Source organism: Oculina patagonica, chromosome 1 (assembly GCF_052425735.1).
Source record: "Oculina patagonica isolate OP01 chromosome 1, crgOcupat, whole genome shotgun sequence".
NCBI lineage: Eukaryota > Metazoa > Cnidaria > Anthozoa > Scleractinia > Oculinidae > Oculina > Oculina patagonica.
In genome coordinates this window covers 40,309,602-40,335,155 of record NC_135758.1, presented here as the reverse complement: position 1 = coordinate 40,335,155, position 25,554 = coordinate 40,309,602, and the positions used below count along the sequence as shown (strand labels likewise).

Sequence of the window (25,554 nt, the reverse complement as noted above, 5' to 3'; positions counted from 1 at the left end):
TATTTTTAATTTATTTACGACCAATTCACCACTGATGAAGGGCTAAGCCCGAAACGTTTGGTTTATAATAAACTTTTTGGCACTTACAATACACTTTTTTCTCAATGGGATTAACTTTTAGCCGTAAAACGGCCAAAAATCTAGCCGTTAGGCGTAAAAAAAAGCGCAATATAAGTATTAAAATTGGAAAGTTTAAACCGTTAGCCGTAAAATATGTTAACCGTAAAAGTCGGTCAGTAAGGCTACGTTTACACGGACACGGTTATCAATCGACACGGTTTCATGACCTTGAAACCGCATCGAAAACGACACGGTTTCGAACTGTTTACACGGAGCCTATTTAACGATTTTCCGACTGTTTTCGAATGTGATTGTATAAGCCGAGTGCTGCTCTCTATGCTTGTTTCGCTATGTTTACCCTTCGCAAGCCAGCCAGTTCGTGCCAAAATACATGGCCGTTTTCAAATCGATGCGGTTTCGCCGTTTTTGACCGTTTACACGACAACGAAACCGTATCGTTTTGAAAACGCTCCACTTTTGACAGCGTTTTCAAAACGACCCGGTTACAGTAGTGGTTTCGATCGTGTCCGTGTAAACGTAGCCTTATTTTAAATAAAACAGATTAGGTCACTTCATCATCCTAGAATGGTCCAAAGACCAAAAATATGTTTTTTAATAATGGGAATTAATTTTTAACTTTTAGAAACGATGGAAATTAAGTTTTAACTTCTGTTAACCGTAATGGAAAAAAAATTAACCGTTAGCCGTAAAACAACCAAAATTTTAACCGTTAACCGTAAAAGCCGCCACCCCATTGAGACCCTTTTAAAAGGGCAATTACGTTTGCAAACGACGAATCTTAACGCGTTTCATAGTTAAGTACTACTTGGCTATTAATTTACTTATTGTGAGCATAAAGCGACACTCATTTTTTTAAATTTCAATTTAAATAATAATGCTGCCACTATTTGCTTTCCAATGTTTGATTTATTTAAGGGAGAGGCTGGAGAGAAAGGTCCGCCCGGTGAAGACGGAGCCCCCGGACCCCCGGTAAGATAACAAACTGCTCACGTTTAAAGTCAAAACGGCGAGCGCCGATGTCGTGTCAGCTACAAATGTAAAATGTAATTCATTGCTGTCTTGCAGGGTAGAGATGGCCTACCAGGACAGCCCGGAATAAAGGGTCAACAGGGACAGATGGTGAGAAATAAATAGTTCTCGTCGTTCTCTTCTTTTCTCAATTGCGTGACCCTCCACGGGGAAACAGGGGAAAAGGTGATTTAACACGCGAGCAGCGTGTCACAATGCACGGCTCATCAAAATGTTGTTTTGTTTCATATCGCACGGTAAAAGCAAAGGAGCGTGTTCATTCTAGCAAAGAAGGTTGTCGATTGGAAAACAAACAGCAAGCAAAATGTCCCACCGTGTAGAAATGCACTCCAGATAACACGCTGTTCGAATGTTTAACTTACTGCAACGCTTGCCATGAAAGTATGCAAGTTCAAACAGCTTACAACTCAAGTAACGTAGGCCTTATTTCTTTATCCAACTTATACAGTTTAAAGGGGCTATGTCACGCAATTTTAGGTAATTCTATTAATTCTTGTTAATTAAGAGCTCTAATCTTCAAACTGGCAGAGCAAAAGTCTTCAATTGGCAAAATCACGGCCACATAAGCCTGGTTTTCACTAGCGACGCAAGCACAAGCGCAAGCATAAGCGCAAGCACGAGAAAGGAAAACAATTTGACCTTTGTGGTGGTGCTTGCGGCAAGCACAAGCACAAGGATCAAAATTCAATGCGGTTGTGTTTATACTTGCGTCAAAGCCTTTTTAACGGTGAAATAAGAGCTGTTATCCTTGCGCTTGTGCTTGCGCTCGTGCTTGCGTCGCTAGTGAAAACCAGGCTATAACAAACAAGGGTGATTTTCGAGCATTGTAAATGACACTTTCATACAAATTGAGATAAACTTGAAAAAAATCGGACCGACGTTTTTCAAGTTTACCCAAATGCAATCTGTTTTAATCTCCTCGAATTTTGTCCATCCATGTCCTTTTTTTGCCTTTCTGTGTTTCTTTTGAGTTCTTCTACAGTTTTAAGCCGTTATTGTGATATTTCACTCAATTCTATGACCAGTTGGCCAGTGCCGAAATTGCCTAAAATTGCGTGATATAGCCCCTTTAAGTGATGATTATATCGTTTATAATGTTGTTTGAAATGTAATAAATTCAAGTGCTATCACTGTAAATGATTTCGTGTGTCTATATTGTGCTCTCCGAAGATACATGCCACATTCCCGTGGTAATTCTTTCCTTAGAATTATTTAGACGTGAACATGTTAGTCTTCTATAACTATAGATAACTATAGTTAGTTTTCTTACTTTCTCTAGGGTCCACCCGGTCCTATTGGTCCCCAGGGCACTCAGGGAAGCAAAGGAGAAGCGGTATGAGGGCATCAAAGCGTATTCATGGTTAAAGCTCATCTCACCCAAAGAATAATTTGAATCATTTTGTTCGTGACCGGAAAATCCTAACAAGTAAAAAGACTACTTCAATTTAAAGAAGCTCAGGGCCTATGCAGTGTGCTATTTATAAGCTTTTCTTTTCTGTAGCATTTGTCCAGCTCTGTGAAGTGCAAAAGAAAATTCTGAATGTGGCCAGATTATTTTAAAATTTTGTTGAAATGTCATTAATTTGTTGTCATTCATAGACACATAGCCACGCACAATTATGAAACATTTTCTAATTCTATATTACGTTTTAGGGTTATCCCGGCATGCAAGGTGGAGTGGGTGGTCAAGGACCTGTAGGAGCCGCGGTAAAAATAACATTGTCGCTTTTCATTGTTTTTCACCATTTTGACTTGTTGTTTGTTTGTTTTTAAAGCCTGGTTCTCATATGATCGTCCCGATCGTCTCTGTCGCTTCTGTCGCTTCAAAAAGTTTGCTTGCTCCAATCACCTCAGACTTTGCAAAGAGACGATCGGGGCGATCATATGAGAACCAGCATAAAGGAATGACGTATTTCGTAAAAAGATGGGTCGCTTGATCTAAGACGGCTAATAATTTAAAGCTGACATACTTGGAAGTTTGATCTGGCTGATGGTGTGCTGATGTAAAAAATTGTATTCGATCTTCTAAAACTAACGTGTTTTTCTTTTTTTATATTCAAGGCGTAGTTACCTTGCAAAAATACGTTATTGCGTTATAAATATCCTCGTACTACTCCTTTCTGTTGCTTGTTCATTGATAATGTAAAGCAGCTGCCCTTGGAAGTTTGATAAATAGTTTGCTACTATAAAAAATGTTTTTCTTTGAAGTGCTTAAATGTTGTTCACGTTTTGTAAAACGTTTCGGGGCTAACCCCTCAACGGTTATTTGCATTCGTGGTGTAGTTACCTTTTAGATTTACTTTGTTCCCTACAAATCCCCTCTTTCCCACGTCTCCGTTTCTATTGCTGTCTAACTGGCGTGTTACTTCATTAGGGAGACCCAGGCCCTGCTGGCAGAAACGGTCTTGACGGAGCAGCTGGCCTTCCCGTGAGTATTATATAAACTTGTTTGGTGAAAAGGTCTTATGAACAGGAATAAAACGATGAAATGGCTTGTGTTTCTCACAGGGCGCCCAAGGTCCGAAGGGAGCAACTGGGTCACCAGGGACTAATGGCCAACCGGTAAGTTTATATACAAATTATCCGTTTGACTGTGAAATATTATAAACTTATTACATTAACTGTACAAGAATACAGCGATTCCTAGCTTTTCACAGTGTACAACACTTGTTTTTACAAAATTGGCAAGAAGGGTTTCAATCTTTACTCATAATACTACTTTCACCTGCCATGATAATAGGTGTAAATTTCTACCCTTTGTATACTACCTACATCTACCGTCACAGTAATTAGCCAATCAAACGCAAATACCGTAGTCGGCTTAAGGTGACAGGAAAACGTGTGTGTGCGAGTCACGATTGGTTCTGGTTTCACTTCTAAATGGCTGAGAAAGTGGCGCGAGTATTTTAACAATCACTAAGCGTAGTAATCCAAAACTAAAGCAAACAGGAATTACTTTTGACACTCAAGTGAAAATCGCTCTGTTCATTGCTGTAAACAAAAATAATAAAATAAAGTAAAAATTACTGTCTTCGAGTTAAATTTTCTGTTTGTGTTTCTTTTTTTTTTTTTAGGGTGTCATCGGTGCCCGGGGCGCCCCGGGTGCTCGTGGTTCGAAAGGAGAAAAGGTAGTAAACAGACGTTATTGCTGATAAATTTGTTATCAATCATACTGTCTTAGACAGTAGAGAGGTTAATCATGACGTTTACGGCAAACGGCAAACGGCAAAAATAATTCTGATTTTGCTCGTTTTTTCTTTAGCACTTAAATAAAGCCAGTCGAAAAATAGGAAAAAAATCCCTTAATCACAGTAAAAGCAAACAATTTCCCTAAATTGTACAAACGGCTAAAATCAGACACCAAAAGTTCGATTTTTGCGGTTTGCCGTAAAAGTCATGCTTAACCTCTCTATTAAGATCTTGATCGTGCTCCTTAGACTTCCTCCTTAAATTCCTCGACACAAGTTCCTAGGAAAATAGACCCCTGACGCAAGCTTTGCTTAAATAGGATACTCCGAATGGTTGAGAACGCTAGAACTCAATACAAATGATTTGGAACAAATTGGCCACGAATGTGGTAGTTTTAATTGAATCGATTATTTCCAAGTGATAACAAAGGTAAAAAAAAAAATTTTTCTATTCAAATTTGCTCCCATGTTTCTGCTTGTACATAGTAAACTCCACCCTAAATTTTATTACTTGTACCTGGTACGAACCTCCCAACGGGTTATCAAATGAACATGCCTCGACATCAAAAACACTAAGTCTTAACATAAAGTTTGGCTTTGTTTAAATATTCACAGGGTAATGCTGGACCTGAAGGAATTACAGGAATCAGTGGTGCTCCCGGACCCATGGTGAATATGTTACTGTTTCTAACGATATAATAACAACTTTATTGACTTACACAATTACTGGTAGCCCAGTAGTTTACATTGTAGGTCATATCGTTTACAATTGTGCCATAGAAAGGTATTAAAGGCACTGTGTCACGGATTTATGACCAAATTTGAAAAAAAAATAAGAAAAAAGTCTCTAAACCTCTTACAACAGTGAAAGAACATTTTAGCATTACAACAAATACAAAAGAAGGTACGGATGGACAAAAATTGAAGAAGATTAAAACAGATTGCGATGTGGGTTTTTTGAAAAACTGTAAGGCTGAACAGTTTTCCAGTTTTCAAAGTTAACCTCGTTTGTTTGTAACTTTTAACTATAACGCCCGGGAGACCTATTTGTTTGTAATTAAGCTATGGTTTTGCCATTTTCGCCACCATTACGTTTAACAGTGAATATTTGTTAAAACTTAATAAGACAGACGAAAGTAAAACTCAGCCGTGACACAGTTCCTTAAGCCATGTTGCATTTTCTGACAATTTTAATTGTATTGTATTTGTCTTGTCATTGTTGTTTTGTTAGAGATTTTTGTTTCAATTTTTTAGACAGTTTGTAGAGCAAGCTCTGAAAACACGCAAGGCGAAACATGCCTGTAAAGATAATGAGAGTTAACTGATAAGTTTCTATTTCTGTATGTATTTTTAGGGTGCTCCAGGCAGTCAGGGAAATGTCGGAGCTAAAGGAGTTGCTGGACGAAAGGTTTGATACACGAAAGACATATATTATAAGAAGACTTGTCCCTCATGGCTATGGTAGAGAAAAACCTAAATATAAATTGTTTCCATTGTATAGGGAGAGGCTGGAGCACAAGGACCTGACGGAGAACGAGGCCCATCTGGAAAAGATGTAAGAAGCTTTTGGGTTTCAAAACTTTATTCTACTTTATCACTTCCACGTTGATCAAGGGTTATGGTTGCGAAGCCTAGTAACATTCTTTGTCACAACAGCTTTTGGCTTGTTTCCTTTCAACTAACCGAAAGAAATATTGTGGTTACTTTATAAACTCATAGTGTGTGAGCCTCAAACGAAACATTGTGCTTAGTCGTGGACCTTTTGAGCTAAATTGTGGCATTTTTGTTTGCTCTTGACACATACTGTCGCCTCGGATATCTCCAAAATGTACGTTATGACTAATGCAAGGCAATATCGCACCATGGCTCCAAGGTTTTGTATGAAGGAGAAATACCTACATCAAGCGGAAATGAAGATCATCAATCTGTGTAGCTTATAGCAATCAATTTTCGAACTCATTTCATTGTGTTGTCTAAAAACGGTCGCAATGTCACATACAATACCTCTCACATTTTTCCGTGCTTCCCCTGTTTAACGGATGCTTTTGAGGAATTCTCGAGAGTGCTCTGTGAATGTGTACCACGAGACAAATGTAGTGATTTATATCTGTAGTTACTGGGGCTTTATACTGTTTCATCAGTCCGCAGATTCCCATAATAGCTTAAGCAATATCGTATGATTCTACCTAGTTACCAGTGCCCTCGGGCTTATATGAGATAACAAGGGCACGCGTCAACTAAGTGCAGCGTGACGTCAACGCACGCGATACAATCTATAGAGCTCGTGTTTTTAGCGGAGAAGACTTAGCTTTCACTTACTGTAATCATTGAAATTGACAACGACCATTTTTTACCATTTCAGGGTGCCCAAGGCACTCAAGGGCGGCAAGGTGAAACTGGGGTCAAAGGTCACAAGGTACGTCTACATAGTAAAACTAACGTGTTTATACAACAAAGGAACAATTCACTGCTATTAATGAGATTGTATTATAATTTTAAGTGACCTGGTTTTGTTGTTGTTGTTGTTGTTTACATGGATGCTTTTTATTTCCTTCCGGGAGCTATTAACTGTCCTAACTGATTCGCATATGAACTTGTTTGAACGTCTCCTTTACAACTGTTGTTCTTCTCGTCACCCATTGTTTCCTTTTCTTATTATTGTTTAGGGAAACCGAGGCCCCATGGGACCTGTTGGTACATCTGGACCCAAAGGACCTAAGGTTTGTTTTGTCAACAACCACTAACTAGTGTCATTGTGCGAGACTGCGGTTGTCGGGGATAAAGTTATAAGTACTTGTGTTGGAGCCGCATGTGTATGCCTCAATTTCAAACCAAGCCCTTTCATTTACTCGTTGTTGTGATATGTTGCTGAAGCAAAGGCAATCTAAATTAGTGTAACTTCATATTTGTATGTTCATTATTGAGTAATTTTTCTTTCATAGAGAAATTACTGCAATTTAACTTCATTTAACTTTGTTTTTATCTTTATTACAGTTGAACCTATCCTTGCAGACATCTCTATCACACAGACACCTCTCTTATGCGGGCAGTTGACTTGGTCCGAGAGAGACCAAAGTCTTACTACTACATCATACTCTAGCTTGCGTTGCAGCCGGTTGTGTCACAAAATCCTCGATAGAGCGGTTTTCACATGAGTGTCGAAAGTAAATTGCGTTTGCTTTGGTTTTGCATTACTACGCTTAGTGATTGGCTTTAAAATCTCGCGCTACTTTCTCAGCCAATCAGAACTAAAACCAAAACTAATCGTGGATCGCTCGCGCATGTTTTCCCGCGCTTCGTGCCAACTACATGTATTTGCTTCGAGTTTTGATTGGTTTACTGGATTGTCTGTGTCCTTTGTGATTGGCCAGAGTAATTACTTTGGTTTTACGACACTCAATTGAAAACTGCTCTATAGTACGGGTTTAAGTTCGTCTGCAACGCAGGCTAATCATGCCCTAGCGTGAGGCGAGATCCCGTTTTGAGTTGAGTTTAAATTGTTAATATGTTTACTGTTTTTTAGGGTGATATCGGAGAAGAGGGACCGAGAGGTACGCGGGGACCAAAAGGCCCGAGGGTAAGTACAGCCTTGATAAAAGAAAAGAAATCAGTGTAATCGTCTTAAGTGTCCACTAACAACAGGAAGAAATCAGTTTTTTTGTCCTTTAGAGATGGAGGGGTGAACCTGCAATGGACTAGCTTCCCATCCAGGAGGGAGTAGAAATACTACTCGTCCCTTCGTGCTACGGAAACCAAAGATAAGTCCAGGATTGGGCTCCAGTTGTTCAAATGGTGAATAACGCTATTCTTTGGATAAATCAGCATCCAGTGGATACGTGTTATCAAAGCATATACGCTATCCACTGGATAGTGATTTATCCGTTGGATAGCGTTATCCACCCTTCAGGCCTGATGGGTAACTAGGCCCGAACGCAAACTTAACCTAACCTTGGATACATCTAGGTGAATAAACGATATGGATGCGAATATGGATATTAACATTTGGGCTGACTCTCGAATGTGCTATTTATGTCTTATTCTGTTGTGCTGTTTATTTTAGGGAATTAAAGGAGAAATTGGTCCCCCGGGTCCGCCCGGTGTGCAGGGAGTACAGGTGAGTTATGACCCGTTGTTTCTCCCTTAACACTTACATTCATACTTATAACGTTACACTGTCTTTGCACGAGATGAACAGTATTACTTTTTTCATACTTTTTCTTCTTCTTTTTTTTTCTCCAACAGGGCAGAGCTGGAGGATCTGTAGGTGTCTTTTAATATGTTCTCTTTCTTACTCTTTTTTCATTTGTTTTAACAGAGGTTTCATCGTATGGTGTGTATCGTACTATCCCGCAGAATCTACCCTTCTCCGCCTATGTTGTATTATTATGAAAAAAAGGGGAAAGCAAAGAAAGTATGAAAAGGACATGTGCTTTTTTTGTTCAAAATCCGTCGTTTGAGCCCCCGCGAGCCTTTAGACGCTTAGAACTGTAATATTAGCCTTATTATTTACTCTTCGTTATTTTTTTTTTACTTTCTGTTTTTTAAAGCACTACATCTGTACAGTTAATATTGTATTCGAATAAATAAATTTAAAAAAATGAAGAGGACGAGTGAATAATTTCCGTTATTCATAATTTAATTTCTTAATCTTCACTAATCGAGCGTCCTTAACTGAGTAATCTATGCTTATCAATTATTTCTCATATAAATACGTTTGTTTCTTTTAGGGAGGCAAAGGACCTGGTGTAAGTACAATTTTCTTTGTCAATCAACGGCTTTTCTTTCTTCATCTTCTTTGCTCCTTTTGTACACACCTATATTAGTTTTAGTAACCGTGTCATATAAAAACCCTTTCATTTGTTTTTTGTTTGTTTGTTTTTTACTCTATAGGGAGACCAAGGTACCAAGGTAAGTGCTTTTCCAGCAGCTGCAGTTTGTTTTTTCTATTTTGTTAGAGCGGTTTTCACTTGAGTGTCGAAAGTAAATTTCGTTTGCTTTGGTTTTGCATTACTACGCTTAGTGATTGGCTTAAAAATCTCGCGCCACTTTCTCAGCCAATCAGAACTAAAACCAAAACCAATCGTGACTCGCTCGCGCACGTTCTTTCGCACTTGGTGCCAGCTACATGTATTTGCTACGAGTTTTGATTGGCTCACTGGATTGTCTGTGTCCTTGGTGATTGGCCAGAGTGATTACTTTGGTTTTGGTTTTACGACACTGAATTGAAAACTGCGCTATTTATATTTGTTAGTCGAGGAACCATTGGTAGCCGTTTAGTCAATTACGTTTCTAATAGTCTTTAATAGTGAGCTCACATTTGCATGCCAATCATTACATATGACAGGGTGCAAATAAAGACTACGCTTTTTCACCTAATGTATGTTTCACAGTTAATTGAGAAATAGTTTTACTTCCCTCGAGTGTTCAAAAATCGAGGATTAGTCATTTATCTTAAAATTGTCCAACTTGAGATTTGAAGTCAATGTTCATGTGTTAAGTGCATAATACTTACAAATAATCTACTTTTGTTTTGTTTTGTTTCAATAGGGACGAGCCGGTGCACCCGTGAGTACCATTTTTTGTCGTTGTTGTGGTTGCTGTTGTTGTTGTTGTTGTTGTTTCTCAAAGTATCTTATGTCATGATTACATCTTACTATGCAGTAACTCGAGTCAGTTAGAATTTTTCAAATCAGTAGGAGATGGATGTTTGTTATTTTTTTAGCGCCGTTGTGATCTTGTACACCGCCCCCAGTTCCCAATCCCGAGCCGTAAAATAAAAGACGACATTGGGGCTCTTTACCAACCCCTATGAAACTATCATATCAGAATAGGCTGGAATTACTAAGAGACAAAGACGTCGTCTTTTGTGACCTGTTGCTGAGTGGCCGTTTAAGCAAGAATTATACGGATTCAAAAACACAACCAATCCCAACTCTATAATTTAAAGGTTAACTTGCCTGTCATCTGGCACGACAAGTTGGCGTAGTTGGTGGCAAATCATTCCTTTGTGCGTGCCATTTTAGAGCAAACCGTTAACTTTCAATGAGCTTTACCCATATACTTCGTGTCACATGTCATTTTGTATCTTCCCTATTGCTGTTATTTTCTTTTATCACCAGGGTCCACCAGGCCCCCCAGGAGACCCCGGCACGGTAAGTAGGAGTTAAATCGCGCATGCAGTCTGTGAAAGTAGAAAATAATTTTTTGCTTCAAAGAAGTGTGAGCATTCGACAGTGTTCACGTTAAAATACTGAACTTTCCGTCTTAAACTTCATTCGAGAGCGGTTCAACATTTTTTCATAATTGCGTCAATCCAGGAAAGTTGCATTTAAGTACAATGTTACGAGACTCGTGAGGCTTTATTGGTTAGCATATTATGTCGTCACGTTTCCCACTTTTCTACTGCACAGCTCAAACATGATATCTTTCGGTTGCTCTTTTGATGGCATACTAAACTTTTTTTATTATTATCATTTTCTTCTTCAAGGTTGGCAGCCTATTTGGGGTAAGTTCTTGCAGTTAACTACTAAAATGCGATAATTCTTTTGCATCATTTGTGTGCACGTCAATTTGCTGACACAGGAAAAAAAGTTGACAGTCACTGCTTATTTTTTTGCAGCCTCCTGCTTCGCGCAGAAAACGACGATCTGTTTCCAATGAAGTGGATGACCAGGTAAACTAAGTGACTTATTACAACACTGACAGAATTACTCAACTGTGATTAGTTGAGTGCGGGTGCATTTATCAGTTATAATGTTCCAACTATCTCGGAGGAACGTTTTTGAAGATGGCTCAACAATACATTAAGATCTTCTGAACAGCTTCGTGGATTACCGAAACAATAAGCTGAGATGCCGACGATTTTTGTGATATTTCAAAATTGTGCATAAGGCTACACCTTTTGGTTTTGAGGGATTTTTTTTGTAGAAAGAAGTCCTTTGCTATCATCATGTTCACATTTTTTTAAAGTCCTTTACCGATATACATAAATTAACTGCTTTAGTGGTTGGACTCTCGTTATAGTTGCTTGCCTTTCCTGTTGTCAGTTTGTAGAGCTCACTATTGGTGTATTGGAAGTTCTTCAGATGCTTAAAAACCTGGAAACACCCCTTGGTGGTTCAATGAGTAGTTCAGCAAGAACGTGCAAAGAAATCATGCTTCTAAATAGCACGCTGCCTGATGGTAAGAACCAATCACATTTCACTATATACATTCTGTTTAAAACATCTCTAACAGCTTTCCTTACCGATCAAGGAGCTGAACTTGAAATCGGCACAGTCCCTGGTTGGCTGGCAGGAGTTAAAACTGAACACGGTAGTCCGGTGTTGGAATTCTTAGCCATAATGATGTAATAGCATGTGTTTTTAGCCCCCCATCAGAAGGGCTGTAAGTCACTCTGTAAATTAACAATAATGGTTCATGCTTAATACACGGTATCGAGTCACGCGGGAAGTTTGGAGAGCACGCCGGAAAGAAACGTAAGACTGCCTCGAGCAACTCTAGCTTCTTGAGTTCTCTCCAATCTTTTCAAGTGCACCATAACTCAATAGTGCGCAGCTAAATTATAAAAGCATAGATCAATTGTTTTATAACATTGCCGGAGGAAATTTACATCAAAACTCGCGCAAGAAAAACGTTTTCTGGCGAAGCGATTTTGTCACGCCAGCAGCGTTCGCTATTGGATTTTGTGCACGGTCACGTTTACTGAGCCCATGAGGACTCTTGAGGCCGGTAGCGCGGCTCTGCTAGCTATGTTATAAACTGTGTTCGTCAGTTTCTGTGTTTTTATTTAAAATTCCTACAGCGGCTCGATTCTAACGATCCTAAAAAAACTACACTAGTATGTGGTAGGTTCAGTCATTTCATGACAACGGTTTGATTTCAGGCAAGTACTGGCTTGATCCTAATGGCGGATGCGCTGAAGATGCCTTCCAAGCCGAGTGCAAGTTCTCTGCTGGAGGACAGACATGCGTTTATCCGAATCAACAACAGGTAAAGAGTATACGCTAGCTCTTCCGAAGATTTCACGCGCGCTGGTGATCGTTTGTGACCACCACTCAGCGATTTTTTTTTATAACTGGAAGTAGCGAGTTGGATCTAGTCAGATGTTTTCTACTTAGTGAACAGCTAAGAAAAAAATTTCTATTGCAATTGAATTCAGGAATTATGTTCTATGTAGATGAGGTAGGCTTGCACTGGTTCGGGATGTGCTTATTCTAAGCAGGCTACGAACAAACGCTTTTTTCGCGCTATGCACGGGAAAACGTGTGCAACCTAACTGGTGATTGGTTTTGCTTTTGCTTTTTATTGGTTGAAAAAAAAAGTGATTGCATGGAAAGGACGTAGCACAAGTTCTTGTTGTTGTTGTTGTTGTTGTTAAATGAAATGAAACGGAAACCTCGAAGTCAGTGACATTACTGTGGTGTTTTTTATTTTCAGGATGGCAATTTAAGAGAGACTGTCAAGGTACTGACATATTATCACGTTATTATTGTCGGTTAATCAAAAGTAGCTCCAAGCTAAGAATTTATCACCCTTGGCCTCCACTTTCAAATTAAAGAACAAATTCCCGGTTTGCAATCCGAGTATCGTTTCCAAGAGGAGAGGGTTTTCAGCAGATTTGTTGCTAAGTAACATGACGAAACCTGGTGACGTCAAGCTGACGTGCGAATTTTTGAAATTCTCCTCCTCTTTGTGATTGGTCAACAGGGATCGGTCACGTGTTCATGACTGTCCTATCAAGACTCCATTACCCAGGAGTGTGTATATTGGCATCGGATTAGTTTGCTGTCAGTCCAGAAAAAATACTGACTAGGTCCTAGAAAAAAAAATTGAGTACGTAAATTTCCTTAGTAATAGCATTCTTATCTGTATGGCTATTTTACCAGAGCAGTATGCCGACGTTTCGCTATTGTTTGTTGCTTTGACTGTGTTAGTTTTCACATGTTTGCCCGCTTGCCCATTGACAAATGGCTCCGGTTTTGTTGCAGTTTTCGTACGAAGCAAGTCCAACACAGTTCAAGTTCCTTCGCCTTCTGAGCAGAGAAGGTGTCCAAGACGTCTATCACGAATGTCTCAGTAATGCCAACGACCTGACTATATCTAGCTTTAACGGACAAAAGATTCCAACAGATCACTCTCGGTGCAAGGTGAGAAAATAGCTATAGGCAAGGTTCTTTCATTAGACACACTGGGTGCGATATCGAGAAAGAAGGACTCGTTTGTTTATTGCTTGCATGCTCACTCGCCCGCAACCGACCGTCAAGTAATCTTGCGTTCATTAATGACTTGCTAACCGGTGAGGGTAAAAGGGGGAATGAGTTTGCGGAATGGCATGTGGCATGAGTTGCGGAATGGCATAATTATGCGGAATGTAATTTACGCGGAATGATTCATTGACATAAATTATACTAAAAAGCGCGCCAAATTTTAAAAGAGAAGCCGCCTTGTTTAATACTGCTGGCTCAAACAATCAAGGACTGAGCAGTATGGACGAGGCTTGGACGAGGAACTTCCATAGAACAAAGATCATTTCACCGTTCAAATCACTGATTTACGCCGAACAGAAGCAGAGAAATTTTTTTCGCTATTTGCTTCCGAGGACTTGAATTATCGACTAGCTGGCGTTGGCTGAGTACAGTGTGAGTAGTTCTGTTAACATGAATGAAAACTCTCGTCTATTTGCCTCAAAATACAGAACGATATTCGTTCTAAAGCTACGTACTTCAAGGCAAGACACACAACTGTCAAGTTCAACCCATTTGAAGAGAAGTTTTTAAAAGGACAACGCGTTTAAATAAATGAAAGCAAGTGACGTGTTGTTAGTCGCCCGCGAAATAATGTGTGACCGTGTCACTGCCTTGTTCCAGGAATCGTTTCTTTTTAAATCAAAACTTGCTAGGGGTGGGAAAAAGCTAGTGGTTTCATTGAAGACAAAGTTACTTTTGGTATATTTCTAGCTTTTTATTACAGCGATGAACAAGATCGTGACACGGCTTCTCCGCTGGTGTGACACTATTTACACCGCAGTGGATTTTATCGATGTGCGTCTCGTGATCTTTGCGGTAAAATAAAATGTATGTTTTATAGCGAATGATTTTCTTTTCCTAAGAGAAAGCCAAGCATTCACAACAAGTAGGCAGTGATAATTACTCGCCGGATTCCTTATCTGCCTTATCGGTAAATCTGCAATGCGAGCTAGATTTGAAATACGATAGCTTGTTTTTACCGTGCAGTGACTATACAGTATGGGGCCCAGTTCTCGGACACTTTTGACGTAAACTTGTATTTCTTACCTCAAAAGAACCGCAGGAACTTAAAATTTCGCCCAGAGCTAACTACATTATTCAGCTTTTTGTTGTAAAGCTATCGACCGGTCAATAATTAATTTTCCCGAGCAATAATAAAAATAAAAGCTCCGTTTGCCAGCCACCCGGACCCAGTTTTCGGCCACCAAAAAGCTTGTGCGTAATTTTCTGTATAAAAAGGCTCAATTAATTTCCACAGTCATAAAATCACTCCGTAAACTTATTTGTGTTATGTCGATCCCAAATTATTTTATGAGACTTTGTTTTACTTTGGAAGAGAAGGTTTTTAACGCGCCTAGTTGCTTGCCTATGTGCAGGGTCTGGCAAACCCGCAGAACTACGTTGTGTGACCAATGCATTTAGATGGTTTATTTTGCAGTGAAAAGGTTTTGAAAGAGTTAGGTGTTGTAGAAATAATAGAAAAGACAAAAGTCAGCTCAAAACTTAGATATTTAATTGAACTTTATTTTTAAAACATTTCTTTCTTTCATTATTGCCGCAGCAGAAGAAATTATATTAAAAACGAAAGCACTAAACTGTGATAGCGAGCAGGGTGGCCGAGAACTGGCAAATACGCAAAAGTCGCACGAAAAAATTTCGAAGTAAATTAAGACCAAAATATACAACGGTTCAACAAAAAGTTAACTTAAGCGGAAAGCTGAATTATTCTACGTTTCACATGACAAAAATTAGCTCGTTTGGTAGGAGCTTTTGGGTGAAATACGAATTTAACTACATCCATGAATTTTAAGGAGCCGTAAACAAACACGTGTTCGGAAAAAACAAATTCACCTACCTCCGCGTCAACTCGACGTGTGAGCTTTCTATAGCGAGTTGAAGGATCAAACTTAAGATACTTAGAGCACAAGAATCAGTCTATCGTTTTACGGAAATAACTTTTTCTGTTATTTCAACTGGGGCGTGAAAAAACGCGTTGAACACAAAATGGCCGAGAACTGGACCCGGCCGAGAACTGGGCCCCATACTGTAGTCACTATATGAAAGTTTCGCTCTACTCGATCAGCTTCGATCGGCGGTCGGTTGCCGCTATTTTAGGTAAATGTTCAAGTCTTCCACTGAGTTTATATAGTCTTCATAATGGCAGGCGAAAAACTAGTTTCCTTTGCAGCCCGGCACTCGAGCCGAACCGGGAGCGTTTCGTCATTTCAGCCCGAGCGGCTGCGAAGGAGACTATTAAACGAAAAGCAGGGCTAGTAGACTTCTAATGAAACAAATATGCCGTTGTGTTCGTAATCTCTCTGCTTTGTACCCTCTACTTACTGAGGCTGAGATGACATCCGCCAAAACTCGACTTTCTGTCTCGATGTTTTGTTTAACTTATACAGCATTAATAACCGCTACATGAATATTATAATACAAAGATGTACCCGAGGCGTTTTTCGGTTCGTATAAAGATCAACGGTCGGATGCTTTTCCGTCGCTGTTTTTATCTTTTGACTAAAAGCGATAAACCGTCCACAGAATGGGAAATCCTTAGCATTGGGGAAACACTAGCCGCCGAAATATTTTCGTAGAATTCGCGAAGAACATCATACGACTCTATGCTATCTTCAATCGATTGTCATCATTAAGCCCGCAGTATTTAATAAAGCGGCTGGTCTTTAAAAATTGGCGCGCTCTTCAGTAAATAAAATTTATGTCAATGAGTCATTCCGCGTAAATTACATTCCGCATAATTATGCCATTCCGCAAGTCATGCCACATGCCATTCCGCAAACTCATTCCGCCTTTTACCCTCACCGCTTGCTAACCTGGCGACATTTGAAGCCCAAGGCTTTGTAAGTTGACAACAGTATGTAGTGATCCTCTTTTACTTCTTCCTCGAGACGCTATCAAGCGTATGTCTCCTCATCAAAACCCTAAACTTCCAACAAGTTGGTGTGTAAAGCCTCGATCAAACGGTCATGATAGTTGATGATAGTTCGCTGCTTCCCACTATCACTCACTATCATATTGACTATCATGTTTGCGATCAAACGCTCCATGATAGTTGATGATAGTTTGTCGAAATCACGCAATGCGCTCGCGCATTTTATTTTTGCTTTTCTCGTTCTCAACTCCACTATCACTCGGTTACAGAAATGTTTTCATGTTTTTTCCTTGTTTCCGATGCTTTCACGCCATCTCTTGCTTTTGGCAGTGATATTTGCAGTGCCGCTTTCTCGACGCTGTTTTTACTCTTCTTCTTCCCACTTACTTTCTCGTTTTCAGCTTCACTATAGTCCAAATATTAATCTAAATTTTGGTTTTCTTCTTCGACGAACGATAGAATTTTCTTTGCGGAAGCCATGAATCTTGGATTGAGCCCGTCTTTGACTGAACCACTGACCGATAAACTATCATCCCCGCGATCAAACGGTAAAAACTATCATCAACTATCATGTCGAATTTGAGCACGTCCAAACTGCATGATAGTTGATGATAGTTGATGATAGTGCATGATAGTTCGTGTTCAAACGCGCGTGATAGTTGAAACTCTCATCAACTATCATCAACTATCATCACCGTTTGACCGGGGCTTAAATGAGGACTGTTTGATTTGGTCGTTGTTCTTTCCATATGCGTATCAAATACATCGCAGAGTAATTTGTCAGTCGATAGAAAGCGAGTGCTGGAAGGTAATACAGTACTCGGAATTATATTCATTGCGGATCTGTTCTTGGAATTCCCTCGCGATATACGCCGGCCATCTCGACCGGTTCTGTGGAAACCAACCACAGAGAGCACATACTGCACATAATTTCGCTCCAGTGTCGAAAAAAAAAATTGGGACCCTTTTTACCTGAGCGTGTTAATGTTTAGTCTCATTTGCAGCCGTATTTGGGTCGCCGCTCAACGCTTCTCCTGACATCACGTAACTTGGCACTTGTTTTGTTATTTTACAGACTGGTCAGAACCAAGTGCACTCTATCACCAAAAAGGAATTGCTTCCTTTGAAGGACATGTCAACCACACACCAACAGCCAATCAGATTCAAGCTCGGCCCAGTCTGTTTCCAATAATTTGCACCTCTAGTTTTTAACATTATTTTTCTTTAGTGTCTGATTAGAATTTCAACTGAGAATCGGATTCGCATCGCTCGATGCAAAAAGCAGTAAGTCTTAAGAAAGGAGGCGAACAGTAGCAGTAAAGAGTGGAATAGTGGTTACTCCCTTGTATGTGTTAGTATAAATAAACTGTACCTATATAAATGTATACGTGTTCGTATATCAAGAAACGTTGGGAGTTGTAAACATGCTTAAAATACAAATGATCTCTTTAATTTATGTGTCATTGGTGTGTTTGAAAATATGTTATATTGAAGTGGATATATGCGAAATAAAAAACGTACCGCGAACACACCATTAAAAAGGCGTTGTGTGGGATATCGTTTGATGGGTTCGCCCCGAACAGAACGCTAATAAAGGGCTAATAAGGACAGGCTAGTTTTTGTAGCAATAAGGAGATGCGATCTGTTTGCAAATTTAAAATAAAGCGCGTAAAGACGAAACGTTTAGTGGACTGAACATGAAATGTTTTGGTGTCTGCTATTTTGGGGAGCAGAGATGGTGCAGTGGTGAGAGCGCTTGCCTCCCTCCAATGTGGCCCGGGTTTGATTCTGGCCAGGCGCCATATGTGGATTGAGTTTGTTGTTGGTTATCCTCCCTCTTCAGTGAAAAACCAACATTTCCAAATTCCAATTTGACCTGAATAGAGGACCCGCATCAGTGGAAACCAACATTTCCAAATTCCAATTTGACTTAGATAGAGGACCCGCATTAGTGGAAACCAGCAAAGGCTGATGTGGCTTCCTCTCTAAAGACAGCATTTTTTATTTTAATATGGAAGCGAAAGTCCGAGCGATTCGAAAACGACCCACCTTCTAATTTGGCTCATTCAAATTTCATGTTCGTTGGAAAATGAAATGTGGGTGATTCTCAGCTATAAACGCGTTGGCTGGTCGATGGAATAGCCCTTTTTCACGGTTGATTCTTACATTTGCAATTACATATCATTCGAAGTTGATGCGAGACGAAATCTACAGTCCTTGGCCCATTTGTATTAAGATGGCGGCAAACGAGGACAGTTGCGGGCACATTGTTGCAGACACAAAAAATGTTTCTGATCTGATTTCTTTCTGAACTGATTTTTTTTGTGTCCGCAACAAATGTTTCCCCGTTTGCTCGACCAAAAAAAATCATCATGAGCAACAATGTGTCGGCCACAATCGTTTGCCACCGCCTTTAAGTTTATCCAGGTTGCACAAGGCCGGAGATGCACAAAACATGGACACACGTTAGGGCTTTTCACAAGTTGCTCGAGATTTCCCAAAAAGTTGCTCGTAATTTCCCAAAAAGTTGCTCAAAAGTTGCTCCAAAAATCCAAAAAAGTTGCTTCTGATAATAAAAGTTGCTCGAAAGTTGCTCCTAAAAAATCCAAAACGCTGCTTTTAATCAAGAGAATTTCTCTAAATATATGCTAAGATCCCTTTGAGGGTAAGATTTCTAAGCAGGGTTATTCATTTTTACAGCAAAAAAAGTATCTTAATAACATATTCAGGGGAAAATTTGTTAAATAACAAGGATTTCTTTAACTGAGAAAAATCGCGAAGATATCAATGACGTCATGTTTGCTGACGAGTTTTGTAATGTTTTAATGCAAAATGAGCCGATGGTTGAAACGTCTTTAGATGTTCCTCGAAAATCTTCGGCACACTTCGAAAATCTTCGGAAACGTCCGTATTACCTTTGAACAACACTCGGTTGATCTTCGTTGATCTTCGGTCTGAAAATTGTTCAAAATTCAACAAGTTGCTCGTGAGGAAAAAAGTTGCTCGAAGGGGAAAAAGTTGCTCGAAATATGAAAAGTTGGCAAAAAGTTGCCGAGCAACTTGTGGAAAGCTTTAACACATGTCCATGGACCACCTCCTGGACATGGACACCCCCCCCCCCCCCCCCCCCCCATAGATATGGACCGTAGACCATCCCTGCAAAACTAGACCATGGAACACCTACACCACACCTTATTTTTCAAGACAAATTTTTACTGTTACTATCAAGAATGGACTGTGGACAGGGTATAGATAATAAATGACAGACAAAACAAACCTTTTACGATCAATCTTCTTATAAGTGTCAGTATTGCATTATTAGCATAATCCAGTGACCGACTATTAGGCGAACTCGCAATCTGACTCAGATTAACAATTAGACGGCAAACTCGAGGTTTCTATAGCTACCGGCTGATAGTTGGCGAGGGGCAAAGCCCAGAGCCAACTATCAAAAGTCGGTAGAAACGAAGAGCTAGCCTGCGAATACAGCCGCCTCTCATTCGCAGCGAACTCTTCGTTGCGGGAGCGAATGAGAGGCGGCTGTATTAGCAGGCTAACCGAGAGCGAGCAGTCTAATTGTTTTAGCATAACCCAGTGGCTGATCTTTTAAACACACAATATCGCTAGGGCTGATGTTTGGAAGGATTTGTTGAAAAAATCCAGCGAAAAACTGAGCGCGCGCTCCGAGAGCCGTCTATTGATCGATATAGAAGGCACCTGTGTAGCCAATCAGATCGCAAATCTTCGAATTGCGCGACCGGTTAAAACTTCAAGATGTTTGGAGGTATCAGCACCCTGATCAACGGCAATTCACATGGCGCGACAAGGCACTAAAAGTACAATGTAGATTGGATTACTGGCTAGTCTCTAAGGATCTCTTAGAGATCGTGCTTAATACAGAGATAAAAGAATCCTCTTTGTCAGATCACTCTGCAATAATTATGACACTCCAATCTAAAGACTTCGCGCAAAGAGGACCTGGTTTTTGGAAATTTAATAATTCTCTCTTGGAAGATAACACCTTCTTAGAACAACTTCATTGTATAATACCGGAGTACAAAAAGAAATACTGCTATCTTACCGATAAAGGTTTATTCTGGGATATGATAAAAATGGAGATAAGAGGTTTCTGCGTGCGTTACTCAAAGAAAAAGAGCAGAGAGCGTAAGAACATAGAAAAAGATCTCTCAGATCAAATAGACGCCTTAATGAAAACACTCGTATCAAACAGGTCAAAAGAGAATATTGCTAAATTATATAGCCTGAGATCGGAGCTAAACAAGATTGCTGATTACCGGACCAAAGGAGCTATTGTAAGAAGTAGAACAAGATGGCATGAGCAAGGAGAAAAAAATACTAAATATTTCTTAAACTTGGAAAAACGACAGCATGCCAAAACATACATATCGAAGCTTAAATCTCAAGATGGCCAAGAAATAACAGACTCCAATGAAATTTTACACTGCCAAAAGCTGTTTTATAAAAACCTCTACACAGAGGTACCTCGAAAGAACCGGCACGATAAATTTTTTTTTGAAGACCCAAACCTCCCAAAATTAAACGACGCTGACCTAGAGAAGCTAGAATTGCCACTCACCAAGCAAGAATGTTTTGAAACGCTTAAAATGAGTGCCAAAGGCAAATGCCCAGGAAGCGACGGATTCACTGTAGAATTCTATTTACATTTTTGGTCCGTCTTAGGTCCGTCTTACCTTCCAGCAACCAGCGAAAGTTGTTCAACCGAATGCTACGTGGATGACACCAAACTTCTTTTGTCTTTCAAAGTTGGTGATGCTGACGAAGCAAAGGACACTATCCAAAAAGATTTACATCTAATCCGTAACTGGTGTTTTGATAATTGTCTTCTGCTTAACCCTGAAAAGACAAAGCTCATGATCTTTGGCAGCCGCCCGATGATCCGTAGACTATCTGATTTCAAGCTTTCGCTGCTCGGAAAGGAACTCTTGCCGTCAGAGTCCATCAAAGATCTTGGTGTAACATTCGACCCCACTCTGTCATTTGAAAACCACATTTTAGCGACAGTTTCATCCTGTATGAGTAAATTAGCTCAGATTAATCGGGCAAAGCACGCATTTAACTCCGACCTATTAGTGACTATCATCAATGCGCTCGTTTTCAGTAAGTTGTACTATTGTTCCACTGTATGGTCCAGCACCACTGCCTGTAATGTGCAAAAACTTCAACTCGTTCAGAATTTCGCTGCTCGGATAATTAGTGGTACATTCAAATTTGAGCATATAACTCCATCACTCAAGAATTTGAGGTGGCTTCCCGTAAAAAAGCAGCTTTACCTCCGAGACGCTGTTTTCGCATTTAAGTGCATGACGGGCTGTGCCCCGACCTATCTGACTTCGCAATTTGTCAAAAGGCAACAAATATCAAGCAGAACCACAAGAAATTCACAACAACTGAATATTCCCCTGTGCAAAACCACTGCTGGCCAGAAGTCATTTTATTACAGAATAGTAAAGCTATGGAACTCTTTAGACAAAGACTTAAAACTATGCAAAAGTCATACAATTTTTAAGAAAGCTCTGAAGACAAAGCTTCTCAGCGAGTTTTTAAATTAATTTTTTTTTCTTATTTCTAGTGTACACATTTTAAATTTTACATTTTATTCAACTTCATGTATTGTTCACTGAAAAACCTCTTTAGGAGTGTTCAATAAAATTTTATCTTATCTTATCTTATAAATGGTTGAAAGTTTTAATTATGCTCTAATACACAAATGTCTAAATATAACTCAGAGACAAGGAATTATCAAAGTTGTGCCAAAAAAGCGGAAAAACAAGCTATACTTAGAAAACTGGAGACCAATATCTTTATTAAACACTGACTATAAAATAATAACAAAGGCCATAGCAAGCAGAATCGCCAACTTTCTCCCCAAACTTATCCATGACGACCAAACCGGTTACGTCAAGGGGCGATACATTGGCCAAAATATTAGGCTGATACAAGACATAATGAAAATAACATCTTTAGAAAATATACCAGGCATGGCAATATTCGTCGATTTTAAAAAAGCCTTTGATTCGGTTGATTGGCAGTTTTTATCCAAAGTTCTAGAAGCGTTTAACTTTGGGCCACAAATTCGCGACTGGATTAAAACTTTCTATACCGACATTACTAGCTGTGTTATCAACAATGGACATGCCTCCGAATTTTTCAGCTTACAAAGAGGAGTCAGACAAGGCTGTCCCTTATCTGGAATCTTGTTTGTACTTTGTGCAGAAATCTTAGCGAACGCAGTTAGGAATAATAAGAATATTAGAGGAATACAAATTTATAATAAAGAATACAAAATATCACAATATGCAGATGACACTACTGCATTTGTATCCGACGCGTTGTCAGCGCAGAACTTGTTCGAAACATTACGCGCCTTTCAAGAGATTTCAGGACTAGAAATAAATAAGTCCAAAACTGAAGGAATGTGGATAGGGTCACGGAGAAAGGACGCCTCGACACCTTTTGATATAGCTTGGCCTTCAGAGCCGATATATGCACTAGGAATCTATTTCTCTTACGACGAAGCTGAAGCTTTCAAAAAAAATTTTGAACAAAAACTACTGTCTATGAAGAACCTTCTTAATCTTTGGCAATCAAGAAACCTCACGTTGTACGGTAAAATAACCATTCTTAAAAGCCTCGCTCTCTCGAAGCTAGTCTATAATACATCGGTACTTACTTTTCCCCGAGAATTCGAATCTTCAGTTCAAGCAACCATTACTCAGTTTGTTTGGAACAACAAACCTAAAATTAAACATACCACCATGATAGGCCCGAAAGTTAAGGGTGGCTTAGATCTGCCAGATTTCGAAATAATGAACAACGCTCTGAAAGTCACTTGGGTAAGAAGGCTGCACGAAAGCAATGAAAATGCAAGCTGGTGCCATATACCTCTCACACTATTAAAACAGGTAGGAGGTATTTTCCTACTAGAATGCAACTATGATTTAAAGTACCTCAAACTAGATATACCTATACAATTTTATAAGGATGCCTTAAGCATTTGGCAAATCATAAATAATCATACTCCAGCAAACAAAGAACAGATTCTCAATGAAATTCTGTGGAACAATCGGTTTATTAAGATCGAAGGCTTCTCTGTTTATTACCATAGTTGGCATGCTGCAGGAATAACCAAAATCAAAGACATTTTCTACGAAAACAACTTCCTGACATTTGATAAATTTTGCCGCAAGTTCGCCATCAAAACAAATTTTCTTACTTATTATGGCTTATGCAACTCTATCCCCCAAAACTGGATCCGCTTGTTAAAAGAACTTGACACCGACGCACCCACTTGTTTAGAATATGCAGAGAAAATTCCTTTAGACAAGCTTTCATGTAAATCAGCTTCGAAACTTCTAATCGGGCTGAAATTCATACCTCCCACAGCAGAACAAAGAATGTGGCAAGCAAACTTTGATAAGAAAACTATTAAAACTATCTACAGCATTCCTTTTAAAGTGACCAAGGATATTAGGCTCGCTATATTCCAATTCAAAATTATACATTATATCTTGCCAACTAATGCAACCCTTTTCAGAGATAAGATCATTCAACATGATAAATGTCATGCCTGCGAGCAAAAACAAACCTTACAACATCTTTTTGTTTCTTGCCCGGACGTGCAATCTTTCTGGCAAACCTTTTCCCACTGGTGGAATGTTAAAAACGACGATTTTATTGACTTGAACGACAAAACCATAATATACGGCTTCACAAACAACTTTGGCCAACAACTTGGTTTAAACCTCTGCCTGATAATCGCCAAGTATTACATCTACTCTGCTTCAAGAGAACAAGAACAGTACTATTTCGAAGCCTTCCTTGCTTTCCTCAAAAGTAAACTATCTATTGAAAAGAGTACGTGCAAATCACAAATCATTCTTTAAATAAAACGTAAGCTAACCATTTCCTACAAATGTAACTAAGTAAAAAACAAACTTGTATTACAATTTGTCCGGCAAACCATGTTATCAAAAAAAAAAAAAAAAAAAAAAAAAAATCTTACCAGATAGAAGCCCTTATTTGACTTTTGCATTCTTGTATTGAATTTTCTTTTTTTTTTTTTCCTTTTCTTTATTTTAGTCTGTAACTTACAAGTCAATGTAATCTAAGCTGTCCTTTTGTTTATTCGTGGTTGTAAATAGTAACTAAATGTAATGTAAATTATTTTTTGAACTGTTCAATAAATGTTTTTGCAAACAACAAAAAAAAAAAAATCAGATCGCGCGTTTTGCCATTAGACGGGAGCTGGGTTATACTAATTTTCAATAGACTCCCCTGGGAGCACGCGCAAGTAAGACAACAAACCGAAAGAAACCCTTAACTGAACTTTCCGTTGAATATATCGGGCTTTGGGTTGCGCTAAAACAGGAATCCAAAACAATTAGACAGCCCGCTCTCGGTTTCCGCCGGCTTGTAGTTGACTCAGGGCTACCGAAAGAAACCTCGAGCTTGCCGTATAATTGTTAATTACTTATACCGAAAATAATTAAGGGGCTTTGGTAACTGGCTGCCCTTAGTTGCATCAGCTCTTGAATCGAAGTAACGGCAGGTGGCGGGTTGGGGAGCTGAAGGGTTTAAGGGGTGGTGGTCCCTTCACCGCGGTCAAACGTCTTTGGCAGCTTTTCTTTCCATTTCGGCGTGTTTATTGTTCATATTGAAGTGTTAGGATTAGCAAGGATAGATAAAAATAGTTGCTGAGTGTAAGCATAATCCCATTCCTCAGGTAAACGAGTTTTTTTTTACTTTTTAAATGTTTCGCATCCAAACAAAAATGCTTTGACAAATGGCGCCGACAAGTCCTCATATCGCTATTTTCAAACACGTAGAACGTTTTTAATAAAGCTCCAAAAAACTTAGTAAACCCTTAGGATACCGGTTATGTATCGAACTTTGAACTGTAAAAATTAAAACCTTATCTTTGCAGTACTTTTCTTATTTTTTGCATATTTCTGTCGTTTGACCGCGGTCGAGGTGGTCCCAGACGATTGAGACGATCTCATTAGCAACTCATTACCAGTCTTTCACGGACAGTTATCGGGCTCCGTGACATACCGCTGAATGGCTAACTGCAGGCGCA

The 25,554-nt window shown here is 39.4% G+C and overlaps 1 protein-coding gene across 3 annotated transcripts in view; it reads left to right on the top strand.

The window, feature by feature from the left end:
* The window catches only part of LOC144630720 (uncharacterized), a 65,761-nt gene extending 47,869 nt beyond the window's left edge, over nt 1-17,892 (top strand). For all 3 annotated transcript variants that reach the window (XM_078489108.1, XM_078489102.1, XM_078489109.1), the window contains 26 exons: nt 997-1,050; nt 1,147-1,200; nt 2,390-2,443; nt 2,764-2,817; nt 3,485-3,538; nt 3,619-3,672; nt 4,185-4,238; nt 4,914-4,967; nt 5,653-5,706; nt 5,800-5,853; nt 6,661-6,714; nt 6,965-7,018; nt 7,822-7,875; nt 8,359-8,412; nt 8,541-8,558; nt 9,026-9,043; nt 9,189-9,206; nt 9,846-9,863; nt 10,418-10,450; nt 10,786-10,803; nt 10,918-10,971; nt 11,345-11,480; nt 12,184-12,290; nt 12,738-12,764; nt 13,289-13,447; nt 17,512-17,892. In XM_078489108.1, the coding sequence (XP_078345234.1) occupies nt 997-1,050; nt 1,147-1,200; nt 2,390-2,443; nt 2,764-2,817; nt 3,485-3,538; nt 3,619-3,672; nt 4,185-4,238; nt 4,914-4,967; nt 5,653-5,706; nt 5,800-5,853; nt 6,661-6,714; nt 6,965-7,018; nt 7,822-7,875; nt 8,359-8,412; nt 8,541-8,558; nt 9,026-9,043; nt 9,189-9,206; nt 9,846-9,863; nt 10,418-10,450; nt 10,786-10,803; nt 10,918-10,971; nt 11,345-11,480; nt 12,184-12,290; nt 12,738-12,764; nt 13,289-13,447; nt 17,512-17,628 (1,479 nt within the window). In that variant the 3' untranslated portion in view covers nt 17,629-17,892. The remainder of the gene's footprint in view (nt 1-996; nt 1,051-1,146; nt 1,201-2,389; nt 2,444-2,763; nt 2,818-3,484; nt 3,539-3,618; nt 3,673-4,184; nt 4,239-4,913; nt 4,968-5,652; nt 5,707-5,799; nt 5,854-6,660; nt 6,715-6,964; nt 7,019-7,821; nt 7,876-8,358; nt 8,413-8,540; nt 8,559-9,025; nt 9,044-9,188; nt 9,207-9,845; nt 9,864-10,417; nt 10,451-10,785; nt 10,804-10,917; nt 10,972-11,344; nt 11,481-12,183; nt 12,291-12,737; nt 12,765-13,288; nt 13,448-17,511) is intronic.
* Nucleotides 17,893-25,554: the final 7,662 nt, after the last annotated feature.